The following is a 9,919-nucleotide window of genomic DNA, read 5'->3' on the forward strand; positions in this document are numbered from 1 at the left end:
GAATCCTTCTTCAGCTCAGAAGCTGAAACTCAGTGTGTGCAGAGGTACACTGCAATATGGCAGAATTAGCTCCGATCATCTGGATCATCTTCATTTTAGCAACTATGTTCTGTCCATTTTACTTCACATTGCATGGGCCATGTGACACACAGATCAGCTATCACATTTCAGACCACATCTGGTACCTACTTAGAAGGTACTAAATGGCTTCTGCAGATACAAGAATACCTGAAGATGTAGTTTTACATAGCTGTTACCTTAGCATTGAAAGCATCTGAAATTAAAAGGAAAAATAAAACCAAACTCCGCTTGCCTTCATCTCCATCATCTCCAAAGGGGTAGAACAGAGCAACTGCTAAATTGATGAATACAGCAAGGTTGAAGGAAATGCTCCCCCAGAGAGAGATATGTCTGGAGAACCAAAACAGGGGTGGATTATCTAGAAAGGGGAGAAGAGCAGCAATCAGTGAAATGAAAGTAGGTGGAAACTCAATCAGTAATGGCTTTCAGGGAATTAAAAAATACAGATTAATGAAGAAAATATGCAGATCTTTAAAATTAATTAAAATAAAGTAATATTAAACATAGGTTTGACATAAAACTTAGTTTCAAGTAGAGCTTTTAATCCAAAGATCCCAATGCAGTTTATTATATATGAGAGTTTTGCCTCTGCTAAGATTTTTAGAACTAGATCTTTTGTGAAGAGTTTTTCACCTGACTCTGAATCTGTAGCCTCTGTGCATGGAGACACAAAATCAAGGAAAAAAATACACCTTAGCATTCTGAGTGCCAGTCAACCAGAAGACTCAGAACAGGTCATCCAGATGACCCATTTGGACCAAGTACACTGATGACATTAAACCAAGCACAGTGGAATAGGCAACGTTTCAGATCTGCGGTATTTTCTCCACCTCTGTCAAACTGAATACATCTTGATCTACTTGGGGGAGCAGGTAAAAATTTGGTCTGACTAGGATTTGTTTTTATGAAAGCTGACTACTTTCTGCATGATCCTCAGATGTCCAAGGTTACCTGCTGACAAACAGCTCTTTACTCCTACTTAAAAGGACTCAAATGAAGCCAGGATCACCATATGTGAAGTGCTGAACAAATACACAGAAATGGTCTTTATTCCAAAGAACCTATAACCTAGTTAAAAAAGACTAAAATTCAGCAAGAAGGCTAGGAACAAGATCAGCAGGTACTAAGACTCAGGCAAGCATTTTGTATGTGTGACTGCACTACAGTATGTTTAAATGAACATTTAAAACAACATTCTACATACAATAGTGTGAAAAAATCAGGTTTGTTTATCCAAACATGATGTATTTCTATTAGTTGTATTTTAAAGAACCAAGAACCTGCTGCAAGCATGCAGAGGTTTAAATGAACATTGAAAACAAGATTCTGTGTGCAATAGTGTGAGAAGATCTCTAGCCAAAGACGTTTATCTATTCGAACATGAAGCATTCCTAATAATTAGATTTTAAAGTACTGAGAACCTGTTGCAAGCATGCAGAGCATATTCCTGACTTGCCTGCACACAACTAGCTTTCTAGAAACAGCAGAGTCCTTCAACTGCATATGACTGTCTCAGGCTTTAGTCTAAATAGACTTTAATTATGATGAGGTAAATATTCAGATTTCATTGTGATAACCTTATGCTGTTGACTGCTGAGACTTAAGTATTTGGAGCAATTGCATATTATATCCGTCAATTTAAGCAACACAGGCTGCATGCTAACAGACATTTGGCAAAAGAATGAACTGAGCTTCAACCTGTATTATCTTTTCAAATAAGAATAAAAAAAAATCCCACATGGAGATTTGTGGGCTAGTCTACTGATGAAAGGAATTGAGGAATTTCTGTTCTGAATAAAAATAAACCAATTTTCTTTGCTTATAGCATTAGGCAGGTCTGGTGTATTTAAGTGTAGCATTGGGTTCTTTTATTTGTGTTTCTTAAGCAAAACCAACAGATAAGATTTTGTTACTGGAGTAATTTTTCTACAATACAGTGACTTTTATTCCCAAATAGACTGTGCAGACAGGGAGTTATTCTGGAATAATTTTTTTTTCCAACTTCTGCTCTGGTCAGTTTGTCAGTGCAGACAAGTTCTTCCAGTGCTATCAAGGGAAGCAGACCTGGGCCAATAGGGTTCATACTGAAGACTTACTACTGCCTCTGAAAACTATAGCCTGGGAATTGACATTTATAAAAACTGCAACCAACATCCATGTTTCCATCATGTTAAAGTTGCTACATGAAGCCATATTGCTTTGACTATCCAAATTCTCTGCTGCTCTGACCATAGATACTGTTCTTCCCTTCCTTCTTAATCAATTGCATAATGGTGCTGCAATCAGCTGATGTGTACCACCCCAGTGGCATCTGAATTTTAACACTGAATGAAGTGACCACACTTGTGTATTTTTATTTATATACATATATAAAATATAACTTTCTTCCTTATCCCTCCAGGATACTGCAGATGCTTAATCAGTTTGCAGCCTCGATTCTCTGCTCCAAAAGCAAAGCGCAGAGTTGACAGCAGCTGAGCTGGCAGGAGCTTCCTGTCCCCAGGACATCAGCAGTGGCAGCACCATTCCCAGTGAGGGCTAGCAGCTGTAATGCCCATCGGTGAACTAAACAAGAAACTCAGGGTACCTGGCTTGGCTTCACTGCACCTCCTCTTTGGGTCTCTGCTTCAATCTCTCCCCCATGATCTTGACTGTGGTTGTCAGATCTGCAAGCAGCTCAAGGTGGTACGTGTGCCTCTCCCATTACCATGGGACATAGCAGACTGGGACATACTGCAGCCTAGTCAAGCAAGGCTGATGTGAACTGGCAGAGGGGAACTGACTCCATGGGAGTCAAGCAGATTTAAAGCAGCTGAGGTTCTGGTGAGAGACGTTTTTAAGTGACTGACATTTACAAGTTTTTTAATGGTCTTTTAGGAATTTGCAAACCTCAAATATGCAGCTACATATGTTTTTGTTAAATATTAGGGGCCTTGGCTTAATTACGCGTAGCACTATTGAGTTTAGTAAGAACTACACCCAGTTCATCCACCCTTCAGTTTAACTTTTGGAGTCCGAAACATCATCTTGAACACATTACTTATATTACTGATTGCTTCATATTATGCCTCTTTCAGGGTGTCATGCAAGTGTCTCTGCTGACCTGCACCTTCAAGCCCTGAACAGTTTTGCCTGTTCCAGTATCAGAGTGAGCAGAGAAAATGTACTGTTAAAATGAAGGTATTTGAAGGCTTAAAAGCAGGGCTTTGGCACAATTAAGATATTTTTTGAAATTGCAATACTTACTCCTAATTTTCTTTTGCCATTTCATCTCGTTGTACAGGTCCTCTGTCTGCTGAAAAAAGTCATTGACTTTGCTCCCTTGTTCATCTCTCTCTGTTGTATTGAATACCCGACATTTGGATTCCCGAGTGAGGAACTCACAAATATTGGGGACAGGGAAGACGATCTGTTCCATTGTTCTATCATGGCGCACAATCTATAAATAAAATGCGTATTTTTTTTCAAGATCAGTGACTATCCAACCATTCTGTCATATCTTTTCTTGTTCACAGCTCCCCTTTTATTTGTAAATTAATGAATAAATTATTTGAACGTTACAATGAAGTTATGAAGTTGAACCAATCAATCCTAAAACAAAGCAAAACTGCTTTTCTATCTTCAAAAGCCTGCCTGAATATAAGGTGGCAAATACATATTCGAGCAAATAAATACTTGAGCAAAACCTAGGTCTGGACTTTCCCTAAATATATCAAATATTCTAATTCAGAATGCTTCAATTTTGCAATAAATGGAAACAAACCTCTCCCAGTAAACAGGGCAGAAGGTTTTCTGAGGTTTCTGTTTTTCAGAGGTTTTCCACTCAGATTACAAAATCCTTTTCTCACCTTGAGTCTATTTCAATGATGAGATAAATTGTGAAGGTGAACATGCAAAAATAGCACCTTGTTACTCAGACAGCACCCAAGTGTTTTCAGTCTTTATCTTCTTACTTGACAAAACCAAGGTTTTGCATTGTTTGTTTTTCAGGGCCTACTGAGGTATCAGTGAGTGAGCTAGATTTTTATTCCGCCTCACCACGCTGCCACCAAAATTGCTTCTCCATTCGATCATGGACTCTGCATTACTGAAAATACAGAAATGAGCAGAAACTCACCTTGACTCCTAGACCCATGTCTCTGTACAACCACCAGTGAAAAAGAAACCCCACTATTTGACTTTCAAATCAAACAAATGAGATACCCTGATATAAGGGAGATATATTTGAAACGCCAGACAAATCTAGGACTGCTTCCAGAGAAAGACCAGTGAGCATCCATTCAAAACTCAGCAGCAATGCTGGGCTGAGTTTCACTTTTCCAGTCTCAGTCCTGCATCAAACCATGCCCCTGTCTCTCCATTCATATTTATTATGTGAACATACTAAAAAAACACCTGTCTTAAGTAATTTTTAAAAGTAACATAGTCAAGCACATTTGTTTTGAAGATGAAGGATAATTATGCTCATGTCTGCTCATGCGCATATGCATTATGTGAAATTTGGGCAAGCAATTTTGGAGTATCCTAAGTAAATAGTTATGTCTCAGGCCAGGAGTTGTGCAACAGGACTATGTGACTAGCAGCTAACCTTGTAGGGTGAATAAAGCAGCTGACAGCACGTCTTCAATTCTGTCAGGGACTCAAATGAAGAAGTAAGCTGCATGTGCTGCTATGCAGAATGACATTTGAAAAGCCTCCCTGAGAATAGAGGCCTACATATCGGCAAAAGGAATGGGCTTTGCAGTCATGAGGTTTTAGGAGATTTCAGAATACCTCAGGAGCACCCAAAGTATTAAAATATGTTAAAAGAACCGCTGAGCTGACCTCTGGACCACCACAGGCATGGAGCTTCCGTCTATCTGGTGGTGGGATAACATGGCCTGTATCAGGCAAAAAGGATGGTGAGAAACAGAGAAGGACCCAGCCATAACCTGTCTTGGTGGCAGCCAGGGCGAAAGGGACCTGATGTGCTTGCATCAAGACTCTACACACCCAAGCTCAAGTCCAGTGCTGTGATAGTGCCTGGGATCCCATTGAAGGTTAAATTATTGGCTCAGATTCAGACTGGGCCTGTGTGGAACCATATTGTACTATTTTCATACTTGGCCAGTTTTGGACTTGATACAGCATTTCCAAAAGACAGATGCTTCTTCTTCCTGCAGTCCCTCACAGCAGCTGCCTCTGCCCTGTAAAAATTCTCCTCCTTATGAAGTCACTGAGGACTAGAAATACGAGAGTGCCTAACTCCTACCTTGATGCTTATAATTCCAAGAAATTTGTAAGAGTGCAGGAACTGACAGAAGAGTACCACTGTGGATCTTGATCTAAATCCAATCCATGGCAGGGGTGAAGTTTAAAATAGAGAACAGAACTTATCAACCAGGCCAAGCCTTGGTCTTCTAAACAAAAGCCATACTGAATGTCTACACAACTTCAAAACCTCTTTGTACTCCAGCCAGACTTTTAATTTGATCATTTAGCATCACTGGCTTTGAAATTCATGACTGTTTATTGAGTGATGTACCATACAAGATTATTCTTGACTTCATGACACAGTCGTTATGTCCCTAACAAAACATGTTTGGTAACACACAAGCAAGCTACTGTAATATGATTATTTGAAGCCACTTTTAATATAGGTGCATTCCTTTTTCTCCCATAGCCAAAAGCATATTATTCAGCCTTTTCCTTCTAAATAATCTACACCATTTGAATAAGCTTTGCCGCTCTGAATCTTAAAAAGAGTTGATACACCATGCACAAGATGCAAACTTGTCTCATATTCAATCTTCCAGTGAGCAATTCTTTACCTCTATCTGTGCCGTATGATTGGCATAATACCTCAAGGCTTCATCTCCTTCATCTGGATCTGACCCTGGTTTCAGCATCTGTTGCAATGTTTTATTGTGACGAGCCAACTAGAAAAAGAAAAAAAAATCTGATTTATGTCCTGCTGCTGTGTTTTCAGCTTTATCATCTCCACTTAACTAACACAGATCTTCCTTCTCCCTATCCCCATATACTTACATGCTTAACCCAGTGGGGCTCTCTCCTCAGATAACAACAAAAATGTAATTACTTGAGAACAATAGAAATAATTTAGTCTTAAAAAGTCAGCAGCAAGCCTTCAGCTGAGATTTATGAAAGGCAGCTTAGCTTGCAGCCTAGATGGGTTTTGGAGGGCTTTTGACAAATGACAAAGAATTAGACTGAATACTTCTTTTCACTTAAGTTTGGACATAAAATCTGCATACCTCTGACTGCGTAATTACATTTACAATTGAATTTTCTCTGCAATTTCAAACTGCTGAACGATTCTTCACCATGTTGTAGGTTGGTATTTCAGGGCTGCCAAGATAATGTCCATAGCTATTTCAGAGTCAGCTGGACTGCAGTGGTGGGCAAATACATTCCTAACTGTACAGTTGATGTACACAGCACATACATACACACACACAAATACACAAATATGTACCTCCTACAAACTTTTACAAATTATATATGTTAGGTGATTCATAAAATTTATCTGTTCTTGTTGAATAGTAAATATTTTAAATGTTCAATAGCTGCACAAAGTTTAATACTGAGAATGTCAGCAGATGCATTCATGATGTCCTTTAGGTCAGTGAGAAACAAAGACCTAATTAAAAGGCACAAGGAAACACTACTAAAAATGCAACTCCCCCTATATCATTGTGAGTAGTCTTCATCCAGAAACTGGGGTGTTCCACCTATTTTAATGTGGGGAAAACTCCAGGAGGAAAGGAAAGGCTATCTTACAGACACAATCCAGACCTTAATAACTACACTGACATTACCACAACATTCTAGGCACAGACATTAGAAACAAGGCAGGCACAGCACTTAAAATGACCACAGGAACTAGGCTTTGAAGTGATGATCACCACAGGTGGATTAGGATTGTATTACATGAAATAACACTCTATGGTGACGAATTATAAAACAATTGCAAATCTACAAGAAGAGCACTAAAAGTAACAATGGATCGAAACAGATATTTTAATAATCTAACCAGAAAATTCTCTCACTTGTTATAAGCTATTTGCATGCCTCACCATCCTCCTTAAAAAAGGAGGGGGGAGTGATACATCTAAATTTTTCTTTATTTGTTGAAGTTCCCTAGAATCTACTGATAAAAATACATTTTATTCTGGATCTTGATACAAACTTATCAATTAAAGATGAATAATAAACAGAACAAGTTTTCTCTTGACAGCAAGAGAAAACAAGAAAGGAATATTCAGGAAGAATAAATGTACTTCCTACAACTTCCTTATGGACAGACGTCTGCTTGGCCCTGACAGTAGAGCCCTGAACCAGCGTGGCTGAACATCAGCCTTTTATAGAAGGGTCACAAGCAGATATCCAGGAAGACATGCAAAAAAAATAAGAATAAAAAAAAAGTCACATGTGGGTCAACCATAGAGCAATATTCCTTCCATCAAGAATAGGCTTCTACCTTGAAAAGTTACTTTTTTACTCTTACTAGCAAATGTATGGATACTCTCATTACATATATTAATATCCTATGCAACTTTCACTTATTTTTAAGACTAAAAAGGTTCTTTAAGACTACCTAACTAGTTTTTCCCCTTCACACAAGCCATATAACCTGATTCGGTCAGCACTCTCTGCAGTATGCCCACATGATCAGCGTAGCAGGACAACTTCAATTCATTTCCTAGAGGTCTTTTGCATCCCTCCCAGTAACGCTGTAGCATCATGGAGAAACAAGGTAAGCTTGCGGAAACAAGGTAGTTACTATTTAAAAATTTTCTTTAAACAGTGTTACTGTTTTTACCTTGGCTTTATTGACTGCCCCTCTGCTTCTGTACTTACAAAAGGGCAAGCAAGAGCGCCCAATTCACCTCCTCTGTATCATTCATCATTCTGTACACTACTGTCGCATCCTCTCTTATTTGTCTCTTCTTTAAATTAAAACAATCCCTATCTTTCCCATCCCTCCTCAAACAGAAGACTCTCTGTGACTCAGTTATTTTCCTTGTCTGTCTCCAAATGCCCTTTACTTTGGCTATATCTCTTCTTCAAGATACAAAGAAAAGAACTGACTAGACAGAATGCAATCACACCATGCTTGGAGTCATGAATTAGAATAACTGGAAAAAAATATATTCCCCTTTTTTTATCTTCTGTAATAAACAGGAACTTTGCCTTTATTTTGACCCATTTTTCTCCAATGTCAACCACTAAGATTTTGAGTTTTCTAATAAATGTTAAGTTAAGGATGTACGGATAGTTCTTCTCATATTAAAATTATGCCAGTTTGGAGAAAGAGGCATTTATAGTTTCATGAATTTCAATTAGTACCACAAAAACTTCCTATAAACATACTTGAATTTGTATACAAAATTGGAAATGCCACTTGCAAGCCATATGAAATCTCAAGGTATTGCTTTGTGATATGCTTTTAACTGTCCATAACTTTTACTGTAAAAGTATCTCTCAATAAATATCCTTTACAACATGTATTAGAAGGGAAAACCACCTCAGCCTTCTTGTGCTGTAATGGGACTGACTAGCACAGTGTGTTAACAGACTCCTAGTGATTTGAGACAGTGCTGGTGCATATTCACACATATTTCAATGCAGCCATGTACTCTGAAACAGTGTGGATTCAGTAGTCTTCATTATACTTTATTAACTGTTCTTTCAGGCAGTGACTGTCTTTGTGCTGATGTGTGTACAAAGCCTAGTGCAACACAGCTGGGGCTTCCCAACACTAGCGCTAGACAAAATGATCTGAAGAACACTTTGGGACCTTCTGTGCAAGCACCTCAGCTGCCAGCAAAAACACACACTGGAAACAACCAGGGACTGCTGACCAAGCTGGGGGAACTACAGCAGATTTCAGGAGGGAAACCTACCTACAGGTGTCAGCAATAGCGCTAGGCAGTAAGTGCTCATAACTTCATTTCTTTCTGCTTCCCCATCTCTCTATATCCGCTTACCTTCTGTAGTCTAGACCTTTAGGTAGTAACCTCAGGACAAAGGGTCTATCTATTTTCTGCTTGCATTGCAGTTTCTATGTGGGATGGATACCTCTAGACTGACACAATAGTAAGTACTGCTAATATTTCTGTATTGTCACAGCTACATTAATGAAAGAATGGAGTGGACGGCAATCTCTGAAAGCTCAGATCTGAAGCAAAGGCCCACAGTAAGACATAGAACAGCTTCAGAAATGCTATGTTATTTGGCAACTACAATGTTTTCTGACGCTCTGCTTTCATGATCCTTCCTTCTCCCTGTAATGAGCTCAAAGGCCCACATGGGCGAAGGGGACTGTATCAACAGACTCCTTGACCAGCACAGAGCTTTTTGTGAGATCAAAGACATAGCAATGAAAATAACAATGCAGTGACAAACTGTGAACCTGAAATATGGAAAGCTTATCCAAGCTTATAATGCACTCTAGGTGACAGTCTGTGACTGGCATGCAAAGGCCATGAAAGCTTTGAAAGACATTTTTTTCATATTTAACTCCTGTGAGGTAGTTAAATGTTATTTCCAAATCTTTCCAGGCAGCTGGAGGACAAGACACTTGACGAGCATGGACAATAGCAACTATAATGAAAAGAATAGCCCCATTTATGTTTGCAAAGCAAAGCTCAAAAATGCATGGCAAGCGTAACTGATACAAAAAGTAAGCATCTCTAGAGCCTAAATTTGCAAAGAGCCCTCCCAAAGTTACTTCTGAGGAGAAAACTCTCAGTCAGTCATTCACCCATCATCCATGCACTGACAATATTTTAAATGCCAACACTGTATTTTGCTGCTCATGAAGACATGTAGGGAA

The 9,919-nt window shown here is 38.9% G+C and overlaps 1 protein-coding gene across 1 annotated transcript in view; it reads right to left on the reverse strand.

The window, feature by feature from the left end:
* Nucleotides 1–9,919, reverse strand: part of ITPR2 (inositol 1,4,5-trisphosphate receptor, type 2) — a 101,441-nt gene that overhangs the window by 39,963 nt on the left and 51,559 nt on the right. Inside the window, exons 11-13 of the mRNA XM_010015393.1 lie at nt 5,892–5,999; nt 3,328–3,520; nt 314–439 (exon numbers count right to left, since the gene is read on the reverse strand). Of these exons, the coding sequence (XP_010013695.1) occupies nt 314–439; nt 3,328–3,520; nt 5,892–5,999 (427 nt within the window). The remainder of the gene's footprint in view (nt 1–313; nt 440–3,327; nt 3,521–5,891; nt 6,000–9,919) is intronic.

The sequence above is a fragment of the Nestor notabilis genome, unplaced genomic scaffold (genome assembly GCF_000696875.1).
Source record: "Nestor notabilis isolate BGI_N333 unplaced genomic scaffold, ASM69687v1 scaffold1215, whole genome shotgun sequence".
NCBI classification, from domain to species: Eukaryota; Metazoa; Chordata; class Aves; order Psittaciformes; family Psittacidae; genus Nestor; species Nestor notabilis.